Below are 17,215 nucleotides of genomic sequence, written 5' to 3'. Positions count from 1 at the left end.
CCCTGGCACAGGTTGCCCAGAGAAGCTGTGGCTGCCCCTGGCTCCCTGGCAGTGTTCAAGGCCACGTTGGATGGGGCTTTGGGCAACCTGGTCTAGTGGAAGGTGCCCCTGCCAATGGCAGTGGGGGTTGGAACTAGATGATCTTTGAGGTCCCTCCCCACTCAAACCATTCTATGGTTCTACGATTCGGTGATCCCCAAGACATCCCTTTGTGCCTTACTGTTAAGACTCATACTGTTAAGAGTATGGGTCTGACGCATGGCTGAGAGAGGCCCTCCAATTGTGTCACGACAGTCAGAAAGGACCCCCTTGCTTTCTAAACTCCTTCTCAGAGAGGAGTCTTGGTGCGGCTAGATCCAGTCTTAGTCCCAGACTTGGTCAATGGTTTATGTCTAAACGATTATGTGTGTAGCCGCATGTTAGTGTCAATGTTTGCACGTCAGAGCCCTCTCAAGGAGTTTCACTGAGGCAGTTTTGCAAACTTGAAAAAATCATTAATTTCTTTAGGTGACAGATATGAAGAGTTCAGAATTGTTGTTGCTAAGTGCACTTACTGCAAAAAGAATGTGTGAGATAATAGTTGAGTGCTTCTGTGAACGATACTTTCCCAGGTAACATCCAACATAGTCTGAGGCACAAATCTTACCAAAGATTGTTTGGGGAGGAGAGAGAGGTCCAGAACCATTGACCCGTCCGGATACTTGGAATTCTCATCCTCAAGACGGAGGACTCTGGATGCCAGATTAATACTCTTGGTGACGTGGGACTAAGTCAATTATCATGTGCTGACTGGCTCTTGACAAAGCTTGTTGTGTTGTCGACCAAGTGGGGGGAGCAGGGGCAGAGAAAAGGCGTTCGGTACAGAGGCACGGTGGTCTGTTCAGATCCATGCCTAAAGAGTTCATTAGACTTCTGAAAGATGGGGCAAGTTTCTAACTCCCTGAAGCTCCAAGCAGAAACCAGAGAGTTGAGAGGCATCTGAATGGCCAAAGAGCAAGCAGAGGAGGAAACCTGGGAGCAATGGGAAGGGCGTACGTCCAGATAGTCTGCTGCAATGATGTCCTTAGGCATGGCCATTGAACCAGGAGAGGTGGAAACACCTGAGCGATGAGGGAGATGAAAGAACAGACAGAGTAGTTGTAATGCAAGGAGGGGGAAGATCAATATTTCTTCTGCTATTATTATTATACTTCCAGGAAATTCCCATTCTGTCATGGTGGGAAAACATTGACAGTTCTTACAAACACTCCAAGGAGTCACATGATGAACATTTCCTTCTAGATGATTTCAATGTAAAAAAACCCAAACCACCAACCCAAAAACCCCCATGTGCCCCTTCCAATGCAGACCCCATTTGTCTGAGCATGAAGAGGCAGTGCCACTTTGAGGGGCCCCCGTGTACCTGAGGTGCTGGCCTGGGATTGGCATCTGTCACAGAGGACCTGTGGGAGACCAGAGCCCCTTGCAAGCTGCAGGTGGAGGCTGGGCAGGGCTTCCCAGGGCATCTACACTGGCACCAGGTCTCTGTGTCTGTTGAGCTGAACGCATTCGTGTCCTACATCCATTCCCAGTTCTGGGAAAAGGCAATCCCCCTCCAAAGACAGAAAAAAAAACCAACACCCTGAAGAGTGTGTTGACATCTCTCTTTGCTTTGGCTCTTTGTCTTCAGATCTCCTTCCTTTCATTTCCATGCCATTCACTGACATCCGACAGGCCTACAGGCATTAAAACAAAATCATCTGGGGTCTTGCACAGAGCCCCATGCCCGCAAAAACTTCCCTGCCCAGGACTCCTCAGGCTTTCAACAGAGCGAGTCCCACGGTGGTGTCAACCTCTCTTCACTGGTTGAGGGGTTGGTTTAGATGGTCACCTACAGCACAGGAGGATTCGTGCCCCATAAACATCTGCAGAACTCCAGTTGGAAATAGGGCCCAGCATCCCCATCGGATCCTCAGAGACCTGAGGTGGAAGGGACCTCAGGCAGCCTGCCCTCCAACCTGTCAGAAACAGGGTCAGACCAAGTGGTTCAAGGCTGATTCAGTGTGAGTTGGAAAACCCCCAAGGACAGAGACTGCACAACCTCTCTGGGTGACCTGTTCCAGCCCTTGGCTGAGCTCATGTTGAATAGTTATTCCTTATGTGCTGGCTGAAGTTCTCCTCTTTCATGTGCCTCCCATGGTCCTTTGTCTTCCCACCATGCACCATGGTGAAGAGACTGGCTCTGGATTCTCCATGTCCTCCTTGTCAGTACTGACAGGCTGGCAGGAGTTCCCCATCAGCCTTCCCTTCTGCCAACACGGCTTCACTAAGGGCAAATCGTGCCTGACAAATTTGGTGGCCTGCTATGATGGGGTTACAGCACTGGTGGACAAGGGAAGGGCAACTGACATCATCTGCCTGGACTTGTGCAAGGCATTTGACACTGTCCCACACGACACCCTTGTCTCTACATTGGAGAGACATGGATTCGATGGATGGACCACTCAGTGGATAAAGAATGCCAACGGCATGAAGTTCAAGAAGGCCAAGTGCAAGGTCCTGCACATGGGTCAGGGCAATCCCAAGACAGCTACAGGCTGGGCAGAGAATGGATGGAGAACAGCCCTGAGGAGAAGAACTTGGGGGGATAGATTGATTGATGAGAAGCTCAACATGAGCCGGCATTGCGCGCTTACAGGCCAGAAAGCCAACCATGTCCTGGGCTGCATCACCAGCAGCATGACCAGCATGTTCTAGGGAGGTGATTCTGCCCCTCTACTCCACTCTCGTGTGACTCCACCTGGAGTATTGCGTCCAGCTCTGGGTTCTCCAGTACAAGAAGTCCATGGAGCTTTTGGAGCAAGTTCAGAGAAGGCCACGAAGATGATCAAAGAGCTGGAGCACCTCTCCTGTGAGGACAGGCTGAGAGAGTTGGGGTCGCTCAGCCTGGAGAAGAGAAGGCTCCGGGGAGACCTAATTGTGGCCTTCCAGTACCTAAAGGGAACCTACAGGAAAGATGGGGAGGGACTGTAGTGATAGGACAAGGGGTAATGGGGTTACACTAAAAGAGGGTAGATAGAGATTAGATATTAGGAAGAAATTCTTTACTGTTAAGAGTGGTGAGGCCCTGGCACAGGTTGCCCAGAGAAGCTGTGGCTGCCCCTGGCTCCCTGGCAGTGTTCAAGGCCACGTTGGATGGGGCTTTGGGCAACCTGGTCTAGTGGAAGGTGTGCCTGCCAATGGCAGGGGGGTTGGAACTAGATGATCTTTGAGGTCCCTCCCCACTCAAACCATTCTATGGTTCTACGATTCGGTGATCCCCAAGACATCCCTTTGTGCCTTACTGTTAAGACTCATACTGTTAAGAGTATGGGTCTGACGCATGGCTGAGAGAGGCCCTCCAATTGTGTCACGACAGTCAGAAAGGACCCCCTTGCTTTCTAAACTCCTTCTCAGAGAGGAGTCTTGGTGCTGCTAGATCCAGTCTTAGTCCCAGACTTGGTCAATGGTTTATGTCTAAACGATTATGTGTGTAGCCGCATGTTAGTGTCAATGTTTGCACGTCAGAGCCCTCTCAAGGAGTTTCACTGAGGCAGTTTTGCAAACTTGAAAAGATCATTAATTTATTTAGGTGACAGATATAAAGAGGTCAGAATTGCTGTTGATAATTGTTGTTGCACTTACTGCAAAAATAGAGCTTGAGTTAATAGTTGAGTGCTTCTGTGAACGATACTTTCCCAGGTAACATCCAACATAGTCTGAGGCACAAATCTTACCAAAGATTGTTTGGGGAGGAGAGAGAGGTCTAGAACCATTGACCCATCCGGATACTTGGAATTCTCATCCTCAAGACAGAGGACTCTGGATGCCAGACTTATACTCTTGGTGACGTGGGACTAAGTCAATTATCATGTGCTGACTGGCTCTTGACAAAGCTTGTTGTGTTGTCGACCAAGTGGGGGGAGCAGGGGCAGAGAAAAGGCGTTCGGTACAGAGGCACAGCGGTCTGTTCAGCTCCATGGAGGAAACGTTGGGCTGTGAGGCCTGTCCCCGACCCCAAGTGTCACTCAGGTGGTTTCAGTGGTAGACCATCAGGGTCTACATATGTGTCAAGATAAGCAAGTTATTCATCCCTCGCTTTGTTCATCTGTGCAGACGTTGTAGTAGACACCAATAAACCTGTTTCTCCGCAGCACCCTGTCACCCTTCTGTTCCTCCTGCTCAAGACAGCCTCCCCCAGGGCCGGAAACTTACCCAGCCCTAACTCTGTCCCACACAGGATTTCAGAGACATCCCCGCTCTGGGGTCTGGCAGGGTGTGGCGAAGGAGAGAGGTGGAGCAGGGCTGGCCATTCCCCCCGTGCAGGCACTGAGCCCAGCAGGAGGAGGGAAATGGCCGTGCAGCACAACTCACCCATAAACCTGTGCTGAGCGGCCAGTGCGGGAAGTGGCCCATGAGGGAGGCCTCCAGTGAAAGCTCAGTCCAGCCCCAGCCCTCACACATCTCCCCTGACCTCCTCCCCTCAGCCCATGGAGAACCCCAGCACCGCAGCACGGCCTTGTGGGGGAAATTTCTTCAGCCAGTTTCTGACCTCAGGTTTCGCAGAAGAGCCCAACCACCACACAGTGAAATGAGTAAATCCCCTTTAATTAGAGAGATGTGACACAGGAGGTCATGTGTACCGTGGTGTCAGATGCAGGCACCAAGGCCTGTGGGTGAGACAGGCAGGGGTTCATGCAAGTGGAGAAGTGGAGTGAATGTAGACACTCCTGGGACAAGAGGATGATAGCACCTAAAATGCCCAAGGAACAGGAAGTTCCCAACCTGCATTACAAATTACTTTCATGAAGATACATGGCCTCCTTATTAATGCTGAAAGACTACTGAATGAAGGACTTTCTTCAGGGCATCTTTGACTTCCTGGTTCCTCATGCTGTAGAGGAGGGGGTTCACTGCTGGAGGCACCACCGAGTACAGAACTGCCACCACCAGATCCAGAGGTGGGGAGGAGATGGAGGGGGGCTTCAGATCGGAAAACATGGCAGTGCTGACAAAGAGGGAGACCACGGCCAGGTGAGGGAGGCACGTGGAAAAGGCTTTGTGCCGTCCCTGCTCAAAGGGGATCCTCAGCACGGCCCAGAAGATCTGCACGTAGGAGAAAAGAATGAAAACAAAACATGCAAATGCTAAAAAGCAACTGACCACAATAAGCCCAACTTTCCTGAGGTAGGATTGTGAGCAGGAGAGCTTTAGGATCTGGGGGATTTCACAGAAGAACTGTCCCACAGCATTGCCCTGGCAGAGGGGTATGGAAAATGTATTGGCCGTGTGCAGCAGAGCATTGAGAAACCCACTGCCCCAGGCAGCTGCTGCCATGTGGACACAAGTTCTGCTGCCCAGGAGGGTCCCGTAGTGCAGGGGGTGGCAGATGGCAACGTAGCGGTCGTAGGCCATGACGGTGAGAAGAGAAAACTCTGCCACAACCAAGAAGGCAAAGAAAAAGAGCTGTGCAGCACATCCCCCATAGGAGATGGCCCTGGTGTCCCACAAGGAATTGGCCATGCATTTGGGAAGAGTGGTGGAGATGGAGCCCAGGTCCAGAACAGAGAGGTTGATGAGGAAGAAGTACATGGGGGTGTGGAGGCGGTGGTCGCAGGCTATGGTGGTGATGATGAGGCCGTTGCCCAGGAGGGCAGCCAGGTAGATGCCCAGGAAGAGCCAGAAGTGCAAGAGCTGCAGCTGCCGTGTGTCTGCAAAGGCCAGGAGGAGGAACTGGGTGATGGAGCTGCCGTTGGACATCTGCTCCCTCTGGGCATGGGGGCTATGAGTGGAGGAAAGGACAGTGAGCAGTTAGGGGAGACTTCTCAGACCAAAATCAAAGCCATTTCCCATAGACACCCCTCCAAACTGCCCGTTGCCTTTCAGGAAAACCTTTACCTCCGAGTTCTGATGGCAGAAATACTTGGCATTTCTGCTGTCCTTAAAATGAAACCCTGTGTGCTCTGAGAGGCAAAGCAAGCATCCCACAGAGGCTGTGCTGGGTGGGAGAGGAGACAGAGGATTGCCCAGAGAAGGCATCCGTGCTGCAGAGGATGGCAGGGAGGTGCCTGAATCCCACCTCTCATAGTGCTTCCGGCAGCAGCTCCCTCTCACTGCTCGCCCATATCTCTGCTGCCTGGAGCTGTCCCTCCCAGGAGCTGCTTCTCTGTCTCCTCCTGGCCGGTGCTCACAGATCGCACCCCACCATGTGGGACCCTCTGCAGATATCCTGGGGTGATCTGGAGCTGTGAGCAGCCCTGACCCTCGCAGCACAGCCTTGCCATGCTGTGCCCTGCCGTGGGCATCTCCTTCCACCCACAGCTGCTCCCCAGAGCGCTGTGGGGATCTCCCTGGGTACTCTTGACCCTGGCAGGTGGAAGAGTCCCTGACCCAGCACACAGCACCCTGGGGTGCAGGGACCCTGCTCGGAAGGACAGCCCTGGGCACCCCTGCCTGCACACCCAGCTTCATATCCCTGCAGCCGTGCACAGCAGAAGGCAGCCCTCATGCCTTGTCCCTCTGATGGGGCAGCAGGGCATCCCTGCTCTGGAGCGCATCCGTCATCCTCCACACCAGAGAATCTCCGAGAGTTCTACTTACCGATCCTGCAGGCTGTGCGATGTGCCAGCTTCAGGAGATCCCACCTGGATCCGCAGATGCAATGCCCTGCAGTCACAGACTTACTCTCTGTGAAGATTTCTCCTCCAGGGAGCTCGCAGCATCCTCCCACCCCAGACTGCCTTGAAGCTCTGTCTGCCTCGATTCCCTCCCCTCGGGGCCTGCAGGCAGTGCCCTCAGCCCTGCTCCTGGGCAGAGCTGTCTCTCTGCAGCGCTGCCCACAGGCCATGAGCTCCCTCCATCCCAGGAGCCCGGCCCAGCTCAGCAGCAGAGGACCAGCCCAAGGTGGCACTTTCTCTGTCCCCCCCGGGCTCCCTCCTCAATCCATCTCACTCTTCCTAGTTTAATGCCAGTGGCATCAATAGAAGCCCAGAGCCAGGAGAAGGATCACAGGTCACAGAATCACAGAATCTCAGACTGGTAGGTGTTGGCAGGGACCTCTGGATATCGTCTTGTCCAACCTACAATCAAAGCAGTTACACCTAGAGCAGGTTGCACAGGATTATGTCCAGGCAGGTTTTGAATCTCTGCAGAGAAGGAGACTCCACAACCTCTCTGGGCAGCCTGTCCCAGTGCTCTGTCACCCTCAGAGTGAAGATGTTTTTCCTCATGTTGAGATGGAACTTCCTGTGTTCCAGTTTGTGCCCACTGCCCCTTGTCCTGTCACTGGGCACCTCTGAAAAGAGTCTGGCTCCTTAGTCTTGACACTCGCCCTTCAGATATTTATAAGCATTGATGAAATCCCAACTCAGTCTTTTCTTCTCCACATTAAAAGACTCAGCTTTCTCCGCCTTTCCTGATACGAGAGATGCTCCAGTGCCCTCATCATCCTCGCAGCCCTCCAGTCTGCTGGACTCTCTCCAGTAGTCCCCTGTCTGTCTTGAACTGGGGAGCCCAGAACTGGACACCGAACTCCAGACGTGGCCTCACCAGGGCAGAGTAGAGCCGGAGGAGAACCTCCCTTGACCTCCTGGCCATGCTCTTCTTAATGCACTCCAGGATACCATTGGCCTTCCTGTCCATGAGGGCACATTGCTGCCTCATGGACAGCTGCTTGTCCACCAGGACCCCCAGGTCCTTCTCTGCCATGCTACTTCCCATCAGGCCATGCTACTTCCCCTACCCTGTACTGGTGTCTGGGGTTGTTGTTCCCCAGGTGCAGGACCCTACACTTGCCCTTGTTGAATTTCATTGGGTTCCTCTCCACCCAATACTCTTGTCTGTCCAGATGTCGCTGAATGGCAGCGCAGCCTTCAGGTGTGTTGGCCGCTCCTCCCAGCTTAGTCTCGTCAGCGAATTTGCTGAGGGTACACTCTGTCCCCTCGTCCAGGTCATTGATGATTATGTTGAATAAGGCAGGACCCAGCACTGACCCTTGGGGCACACCACTAGCTACAGGCCTCCAACCAGGCTCTGCGCCGCTTATCACAACCCTCTGGGCTCTGCCATTCAGCCACTTCTCTACCACCTCACTGTCCACTCCTCCAACCCACACTGCCGAAGCTTGCTAACGAGGATGGTATGAGAGACGGTGTCAAAAGCCTTGCTGTCGCTTTAATAAAATTTCTGTCTGATTCACCTTTGCAAAACTGTCTCAGTGACAGTCCTGGAGGGGGCTCTGACAGGCAAACGGTGACTGTGACATATGGCTACACACCTTTAGACATAAACCGTTGACCAAGTCTAGGACTCAGACCGGACCTAGCCGCACCTAGGCTCCTCTCTGAGAAGGAGTTCAGAAAGCAAGGGGGTCCTTTCGTGACTCAGCGGGAGGGCCTCCCTCAGCCACGCATCAGACTCACACCCTCGTACACCACAGGTGGGCAGCACCAATCCAGTGCTCCCAGCAGCTCCTCTCCAGCCAGAGCAGCTCCCCATGCTCAGAACAGGACTCGCTGCTGCGCACAGGGCCGTGGGTCTCTTGGGTGCTGCAGCCACTGGCACTGCCTGCTGGCTACTCCCAGACTGAGGGCCGAGCTTTGGTGCCTGCAGCGCAGCTCATGGTACCTCCTGCTGGGCTTTGTGCCACGGTCACGATCCTCTGAGCCAGGTAGTTCAGTCACTTCTCCATCCACATCACTCTCCACTTCTCTAACCTCTACTTCATCAGTGTGTCTCGGGGGATGCTAGAGGAGACAGGCTGAAAGCTCCCCACATCCTCCTTCTTGCCCTTCTTTGAGATAGTCTTGGTATTTGCTTCTGTCCAGTCAGCAGGAACCTCTCCCAGTAACCACCACCTTTGAAAGAAAGTCCAGAGTGGCCTCGCAGTGACATTGGCCAGCTCCCTCAGCACTCGTGGGTGCATGCCCTCAGTTCCCGTAGGCTCAGGTATGGCCGCTTTGTTGAAATGTTCCCTAACCTGAGACTCCTGCACCAAGGTGAAGTCTTCCTCGCTCCCAATTTCCCTGAGATACCTGAAATTTGGTCGTAGCAGTACAGCCTGTGGTGAGGAATACCTTGACCTCGGGCTTTTCCATATCCTGGACCAGATACCATGTACATTTTGATTAGTCTTCCTTTTGCTCTTTATGTAGTCATAGAAACGGGTTTTGTTGTCCTTCAGGTCGCTCAGCAGATTCAGCTCGAGTTGGGCTTTGGCTTTCCTAACGCCATCTGCACATGCTTGGGGAGTTCTCATTGATGACCAGGGTGTGAGAACATGAGGTTTCTTCTAGTGGCCTGCAGAAGGGCTCATCTACTTCTTCCTAATCAAGCAGAGAGTAAGACATGCACTGAAATGTCCCCTGTGTTGGTCTGCTTGGCTAATCCTGACCCACAAACTCTCCACAGGCCCATCACCAATCCCAAGGCAGAGCTCCAGGCTTTAGCATTTCTTTGAATTAGTATCTTTGCTTCTTATTTATTATCTGTCGTGTCCTTTCATTCCTACTGCTGTCATCTTTTCAGATGCACCACAAGTCAGGTGAGCCATCTGCACGCACACATTAACCGCTGACACAATGGAGCTTCACTCCAAACAGACCTTGAGAAGCTCTGGGATTTCATCAAGAGAAACCTCAAGAAGTTTCCCAAAGAGAAGGGATCTTCTCCTTCTGATCTTGTGATGTTCTGCATCAGGGGCCAGAACCACCCCCTTGTACTGGGTTTGGTTAGGGTGCAATTAATTTCCATCAAAGTGGCCAGTATGGCTCTGTGCTTTGGGTTTATGATGAAAACAGTGCTGATAACACAGCGATGGTTTAGTTATTGCTGAACAGGGCTTGCACAGCATCAAGGCCTTTCCTGCTTCTCAGGCTGCTCCACCAGCAGGGAGGCTGGGAGTGCACGAGAAGCTGGGAGGGGACATGGCAGGGACAGCTGGCCACAACTGACCAAAGGGATCTTCCATACCATAGGACATCATGAGTGAGGCAGCGACTGTGTGGCACTGAGCTGTCTGCCAGGGTTACACCACAACACGCGTCCATCAAGGCAGGCTCGGCCATGACTGGTGGAGGAGCGGCCTCAAGGAGGAGGCTTTGGGCATTAGGAGGGATGCCAGAGCAGCCAGTGGTGCTAAACAGGAAGATGGCCAGGAGCACATTGGGCTGCCCTGGGAGGAGCGTGGCCACCCAGGCAAGGGCACTTCTTCTCCAGCTTGACTCAGCACTGGTGTGTGGCCACCTCTGCAGTGGTGTGTCCCAGGGTGGGGGGCTCCCCGTTCTGGAGGGATGGGGAGGAACTGTCACGTGGGCAGAGAAAGTCTGCCAAGATAGGGTTAGGGGTCGTGTGTGGAGAGGCTGAGAGACCTGGGCTGCTTCATCCTGGTGAAGTGGAGGCTGAGGGAAGCATAGGGGTACCTCGGGACAGCTGGAAAATTCCTTTCTGAGATGATGGCACTATTCTTTTGGTCATGGGCAAGAGCATGAGAAAGGAAAAGCACGAGAAACTGCAGCTTTGGAGGTGCCGAGTGGAGGTGAGGCTGAAGAACTGTCCTTCTGAGGGCAGTGCTGTGGTGCAAAAAGTGACTCGGAGGGAGTCTGGATGAGCCCATGGCTTTGTGTTTGAGGGAACATGTGGCGAGGAGGGAGAGACAGCAGTCCAGGTAGGGCCATAGCATGGGGTGAGAAGAAGGTGGGGAAGTGCGTTGGGTGCCTGCAGGGAAACAGGCAGAGGCGTGGGGCAGTGTAGGATGGCCTGTGGTGCCGATGGCCAAGGGTGCTGGCAAGGCTGAAAGGCCCCGATAGAACCGAGGGCTTTGCCCCCTTGGCTATGGCTGACGTCCCTGCCACAGAGGCCTCAGAGGAGACACGTTGTCCTCATGGCCATGGGGCATCGTTGCCTCCTTGCACCCACCGCGGGGGAGGCCATGAGGTGTCATCCCGTTGTCCTTCCCTTGGCATCCCACTCCCCACATGCCAAGGCAGAGCCCTGAGACACAGGTGAGGGTCAGGATGTGCCTTGCCAGGGGCTGGGGGTCAGCGCTTGGCATTTCTGCTTCATCAGACAAAGCCAGGGTGTCCTCAGCATCAGAGCTGCCTGCACTTTGCCTTGCTTTGTCATCATGGCCTCCAATGATCTGCTCTAACGAGTCCCTGGGGAGGCTTTCTCAGTAATGGCCCCCAGTGGGGCCCATTCATGCTTCAAGGTACTTTGGGCTTTACTGCTGACTTGGCCTTCTCCAGAGGTTTCTTCACTCTCCTCTTCTTGGTATCTGAGGTGCATGGACTCAGCAGCAAATACGCCATGGGGCTCATTAAAGTACAGAAAACTCTAACGAGCCATGTCTCTTCCCGTAATTTTCTTCAAGTCCTCAAGCCTTGTCCAACTAATTGGAGAGGTTGTAGCTGAGTACTTAATGATGAAGATTTCAAAGAAGATTTCATGCAGGAGGATTTTTTTTTCTTTCAAGGCTATTTTCTATCACTTGTCAGTTTATAGAAGAAGTGATAGCAGCGTTCTACAATGGATGTTGGTCCAAGCTGTCTCCTAAAGACATCTGGAGAGGCAGGAGAAGCAGTCCCTTGAGATCCAGCACTGTCTGGACAACCTCGCTCCTCCCCAAGGCCACCAGTTCCCTCATCGGCCACCTGGGCCTTGCATCACCTTTCCTCACATCAGGCTTCTCCACTGAGCTCTGCAGCTGGATGGTACAGCTCCTTCACACCAGCTCCCACCTGCTTTCCTTGGAGACCTGGGCTGCACACAGGCACACAAAGGTTTCTCTTCACTGACAACAAACAACAGTTACACACGATGCAAGTTAATGAACATGAAATCTCTCTCCTCAGCTGGATGCTGAGTCCAAGCAGCATCTAACGTGGTCCACCTTTCACAAGGGATTTCCGTACAAGAACAGTTTTAAACATGGAGATAACAAAGGACAGGTACAGACACAGTGAAGGTGTTGGCTAAAGAGTTCATGAGAGTTCTGAAAGATGGGGCAAGTTTCTAACTCCCTGAAGCTCCAAGCAGAAACCAGAGAGTTGAGAGGCATCTGAATGGCCAAAGAGCAAGCGGAGGAGGAAACCTGGGAGCAATGGGAAGGGCGTACGTCCAGATAGTCTGCTGCAATGATGTCCTTAGGCATGGCCATTGAACCAGGAGAGGTGGAAACACCTGAGCGATGAGGGAGATGAAAGAATAGACAGCGTAGTGGTAATGCAAGGACAGGGGAAGGTAAATACTTCTGCTGCTGCCGTTAGTCTACTTCCAGGAAATTCCCATTCTGTCATGGTGGGAAAACATTGCCAGTTCTTACAAACACTCCAAGGATTCACCTGATGAACATTTCCTTCTAGATGATTTCAACGTAAAAAAAAAAAAACAAACACAAAAAAACCCAAAACCCCCATGTGCCCCTTCCCATGCAGAGCCCAGTTGTCTGAGCATGAAGAGGCAGTGCCACTTTGAGGGGCCCCCGTGTACCTGAGGTGCTGGCCTGGGATTGGCATCTGTCACAGAGGACCTGTGGGAGACCAGAGCCCCTTGCAAGCTGCAGGTGGAGGCTGGGCAGGGCTTCCCAGGGCATCTACACTGGCACCAGGTCTCTGTGTCCCTCGAGCTGAAGGCATTTACATCCTACATCCATTCCCAGTTCTGGGAAAAGGCAATCCCCCTCCAAAGACAGAAAAACAAAAAAAGCTGAAGAGTGTGTTGACACCTGTCTTTGCTTTGGCTCTTTGTCTTCAGATCTTCTGCCTTTCATTTCCATGCCATTCACTGACATCTGACAGGCCTACAGGCATTAAAACAAGATCATCTGGGGTCTTGCACAGAGCCCAATGCCCCCAAAACTTCCCTGGTTGAGGGGTTGGTTTAGATGGTCACCTACAGCACAGGAGGATTCATGCCCCATAAACATCTGCAGAACTCCAGTTGGAAATAGGGCCCAGCATCCCCATAGGATCCTCAGAGACCTGAGGTGGAAGGGACCTCAGGCAGCCTGCCGTCCAACCTGTCAGAAACAGGGTCAGACCAAGTGGTTCAAGGCTGATTCAGTGCGAGTTGGAAAACCCCCAAGGACAGAGACTGCACAACCTCTCTGGGTGACCTGTTCCAGCACTTGGCTGAGCTCATGGGGAAAAGTTATTCCTTATGTGCTGGCTGAACCTCTCCTCTTTCACCTTCCTCCCCTTGTCCTTTGTCCTCCCACCATGCACCATGGTGAAGAGACTGGCTCTGGATTCTCCATGTCCTCCTTGTCAGTACTGACAGGCTGGCATGAGTTCCCCATCAGCCTTCCCTTCTGCCAACATGGCTTCACTAAGGGCAAATCGTGCCTGACAAATTTGATGGCCTGCTATGATGGGGTTACAGCACTGGTGGACAAGGGAAGGGCAACTGACATCATCTGCCTGGACTTGTGCAAGGCATTTGACACTGTCCCACACGACACCCGTGTCTCTACATTGGAGAGACATGGATTCGATGGATGGACCACTCAGTGGATAAAGAATGCCAACGGCATGAAGTTCAAGAAGGCCAAGTGCAAGGTCCTGCACATGGGTCAGGGCAATCCCAAGACAGCTACAGGCTGGGCAGAGAATGGATGGAGAACAGCCCTGAGGAGAAGGACTTGGGGGGATTGATTGATTGATGAGAAGCTCAACATGAGCCGGCATTGCGCGCTTACAGGCCAGAAAGTCAACCATGTCCTGGGCTGCATCACCAGCAGCATGACCAGCATGTTCTAGGGAGGCGATTCTGCCCCTCTACTCCACTCTCGTGTGACTCCACCTGGAGTATTGCGTCCAGCTCTGGGTTCTCCAGTACAAGAAGGCCATGGAGCTTTTGGAGCAAGTTCAGAGAAGGCCACGAAGATGATCAAAGAGCTGGAGCACCTCTCCTGTGAGGACAGGCTGAGAGAGTTGGGGTTGTTCAGCCTGGAGAAGAGAAGGCTCCGGGGAGACCTAATTGTGGCCTTCCAGTACCTAAAGGGAACCTACAGGAAAGATGGGGAGGGACTGTAGTGATAGGACAAGGGGTAATGGGGTTACACTAAAAGAGGGTAGATAGAGATTAGCTCTTAGGAAGAAATTCTTTACTGTTAAGAGTGGTGAGGCCCTGGCACAGGTTGCCCAGAGAAGCTGTGGCTGCCCCTGGCTCCCTGGCAGTGTTCAAGGCCACGTTGGATGGGGCTTTGGGCAACCTGGTCTAGTGGAAGGTGTGCCTGCCAATGGCAGGGGGGTTGGAACTAGATGATCTTTGAGGTCCCTCCCCACTCAAACCATTCTATGGTTCTACGATTCGGTGATCCCCAAGACATCCCTTTGTGCCTTACTGTTAAGACTCATACTGTTAAGAGTATGGGTCTGACGCATGGCTGAGAGAGGCCCTCCAATTGTGTCACGACAGTCAGAAAGGACCCCCTTGCTTTCTAAACTCCTTCTCAGAGAGGAGTCTTGGTGCAGCTAGATCCAGTCTTAGTCCCAGACTTGGTCAATGGTTTATGTCTAAAGGATTATGTGTGTAGCCACATATTAGCGTCAATGTTTGCACGTCAGAGCCCTCTCAAGGACTTTCACTGAGGCAGTTTTGCAAACTTGAAAAGATCATTAATTTCTTTAGGTGACAGATATGAAGAGTTCAGAATTGTTGTTGCTAAGTGCACTTACTGCAAAAATAGAGCTTGAGTTAATAGTTGAGTGCTTCTGTGAACGATACTTTCCCAGGTAACATCCAACATAGTCTGAGGCACAAATCTTACCAAAGATTGTTTTGGGAGGAGAGAGAGAGAGGTCCAGAACCATTGACCCATCCAGATACTTGGAATTCTCATCCTCAAGACGGAGGACTCTGGATGCCAGACTTATACTCTTGGTGACGTGGGACTAAGTCAATTCTCATGTGCTGACTGGCTCTTGACAAAGCTTGTTGTGTTGTCGACCAAGTGGGGGGAGCAGGGGCAGAGAAAAGGCGTTCGGTACAGAGGCACGGTGGTCTGTTCAGCTCCATGGAGGAAACGTCGGGCTGTGAAGCCTGTCCCCGACCCCAAGTGTCACTCAGTTGGTTTCAGTGGTAGACCATCAGGCGCGATATGTGTCAAGATAAGCAAGTTACTCATCCCTCGCTTTGTTCACCTGTGCAGACTTTGTAGTAGACACCAATAAACCTGTTTCTCCGCAGCACCCTGTCGCCCTTCTGTTCCTCCTGCTCGAGACAGCCTCCCCCAGGGCCTGAAACTTACCCAGCCCTAACTCTGTCCCACACAGGATTTCAGAGACATCCCTGCTCTGGGGTCTGGCAGGGTCTGGCGAAGGAGAGAGGTGGAGCAGGGCTGGCCATTCCCCCCGTGCAGGCACTGAGCCCAGCAGGAGGAGGGAAATGGCCGTGCAGCACAACTCACCCATAAACCTGTGCTGAGCGGCCAGTGCGGGAAGTGGCCCATGAGGGAGGCCTCCAGTGAAAGCTCAGTCCAGCCCCATCCCTCACACATCTCCCCTGACCTCCTGCCCTCAGCCCATGGAGAACCCCAGCACCGCAGCACGGCCTTGTGGGGGAAATTTCTTCAGCCAGTTCCTGACCTCAGGTTTCGCAGAAGAGCCCAACCACCACACAGTGAAATGAGTAAATCCCCTTTAATTAGAGAGATGTGACACAGGAGGTCATGTGTACCATGGTGTGAGATGCAGGCACCAAGGCCTGTGGGTGAGACAGGCAGGGGTTCATGCAACTGGAGAAGTGGAGTGAATGTAGACACTCCTGGGACAAGAGGATGATAGCACATAAAATGCCCAAGGAACAGGAAGTTCCCAACCTGCATTACAAATTACTTTCATGAAGATACATGGCCTCCTTATTAATGCTGAAAGACTACTGATTGAAGAACTTTCTTCAGGGCGTCTTTGAGTTCCTGGTTCCTCATGCTGTAGATGAGGGGGTTCACTGCTGGAGGCACCACCGAGTACAGAACTGTCACCACCAGGTCCAGCAACGGGGAGGAGATGGAGGGGGGCTTCAGGTAGGCAAACATGGCAGTGCTGATGACCAGGGAGACCACGGCCAGGTGAGGGAGGCACGTGGAAAAGGCTTTGTGCCGTCCCTGCTCCGAGGGGATCCTCAGCACGGCCCTGAAGATCTGCACATAGGACACCACAATGAACACAAAACACCCAAAACTTAATGAGGCACTAACCACAACAAAGCCAACTTCCCTGAGGTAGGAGTGTGAGCAGGAGAGCTTGAGGATCTGGGGGATTTCACAGAAGAACTGTCCCACAGCATTGCCCTGGCAGAGGGGTATGGAAAATGTATTGGCCGTGTGCAGCAGAGCAGTGAGAAACCCACTGCCCCAGGCAGCTGCTGCCATGTGGACACAAGCTCTGCTGCCCAGGAGGGTCCCGTAGTGCAGGGGGTGGCAGATGGCAACGTAGCGGTCGTAGGCCATGACGGTGAGAAGAGAAAACTCTGCCACAATGAAGAAGGCAAAGAAAAAGAGCTGTGCAGCACATCCTGCATAGGAGATGTCCCTGGTGTCCCAGAGGGAATTGGCCATGGATTTGGGAAGAGTGGTGGAGATGGAGCCCAGGTCCAGAACAGAGAGGTTGAGGAGGAAGAAGTACATGGGGGTGTGGAGGTGGTGGTCGCAGGCTATGGTGGTGATGATGAGGCCGTTGCCCAGGAGGGCAGCCAGGTAGATGCCCAGGAAGAGCCAGAAGTGCAAGAGCTGCAGCTGCCGTGTGTCTGCAAAGGCCAGGAGGAGGAACTGGGTGATGGAGCTGCTGTTGGACATCTGCTGCTTTTAGGGATGGGGTACTGCTTCAGGAGGAAAAGAGAATAATTTAGGTGAGACATCTGTGAGAAAACCAAAGCCATTCCCTATACCACCTCTCACTGCTACACACAGAGACTTTTCTAGAAGATCTTCCTTCAGATATGTGATGGGAGCTCTGCTTGGTGCTGGCTGAGTGTGTGGTGAGGAGCAGGACCTCTGCGAGCTGGGGACCAAGGAGTCAGCCCTGCTCTGCAGCAGTGGGTTCATGGGAATGGTGCGGGCAGGGGCCAGTCCTGGAGTTCGACTGTGTCATATGAAATCACTGCTAACGCCAAAGGGCTTGTCAGCATCTGCACTCCCAGAGCTAAGGAACCAGGATGGCAGAAAGCAGTGTGAGACATTTTCTGGATTTTTGACAGCTCC

General features: G+C 52.8%; 2 protein-coding genes across 2 annotated transcripts; both read right to left on the bottom strand.

Annotated features, from left to right (window-relative positions):
* Nucleotides 1-4,845: 4,845 nt before the first annotated feature.
* LOC142599807 (olfactory receptor 14J1-like) lies at nt 4,846-5,778 on the bottom strand. Its single transcript, XM_075741561.1, has one exon. It carries the CDS (start codon nt 5,776-5,778, stop codon nt 4,846-4,848), a length of 933 nt encoding a protein of 310 aa, XP_075597676.1.
* Nucleotides 5,779-15,877: 10,099 nt separating this feature from the next.
* Nucleotides 15,878-16,825, bottom strand: LOC142599805 (olfactory receptor 14J1-like). Its single transcript, XM_075741559.1, has one exon. The coding sequence runs from the start codon at nt 16,808-16,810 to the stop codon at nt 15,878-15,880; it is 933 nt and encodes a 310-aa protein (XP_075597674.1). The 5' UTR covers nt 16,811-16,825.
* Between the last annotated feature and the right edge of the window lie 390 nt (nt 16,826-17,215).

This window comes from Balearica regulorum, unplaced genomic scaffold (genome assembly GCF_011004875.1).
Source record: "Balearica regulorum gibbericeps isolate bBalReg1 unplaced genomic scaffold, bBalReg1.pri scaffold_51_arrow_ctg1, whole genome shotgun sequence".
Taxonomy (NCBI): Eukaryota; Metazoa; Chordata; class Aves; order Gruiformes; family Gruidae; genus Balearica; species Balearica regulorum.
This window is presented reverse-complemented; position numbering and strand designations above follow the sequence as displayed.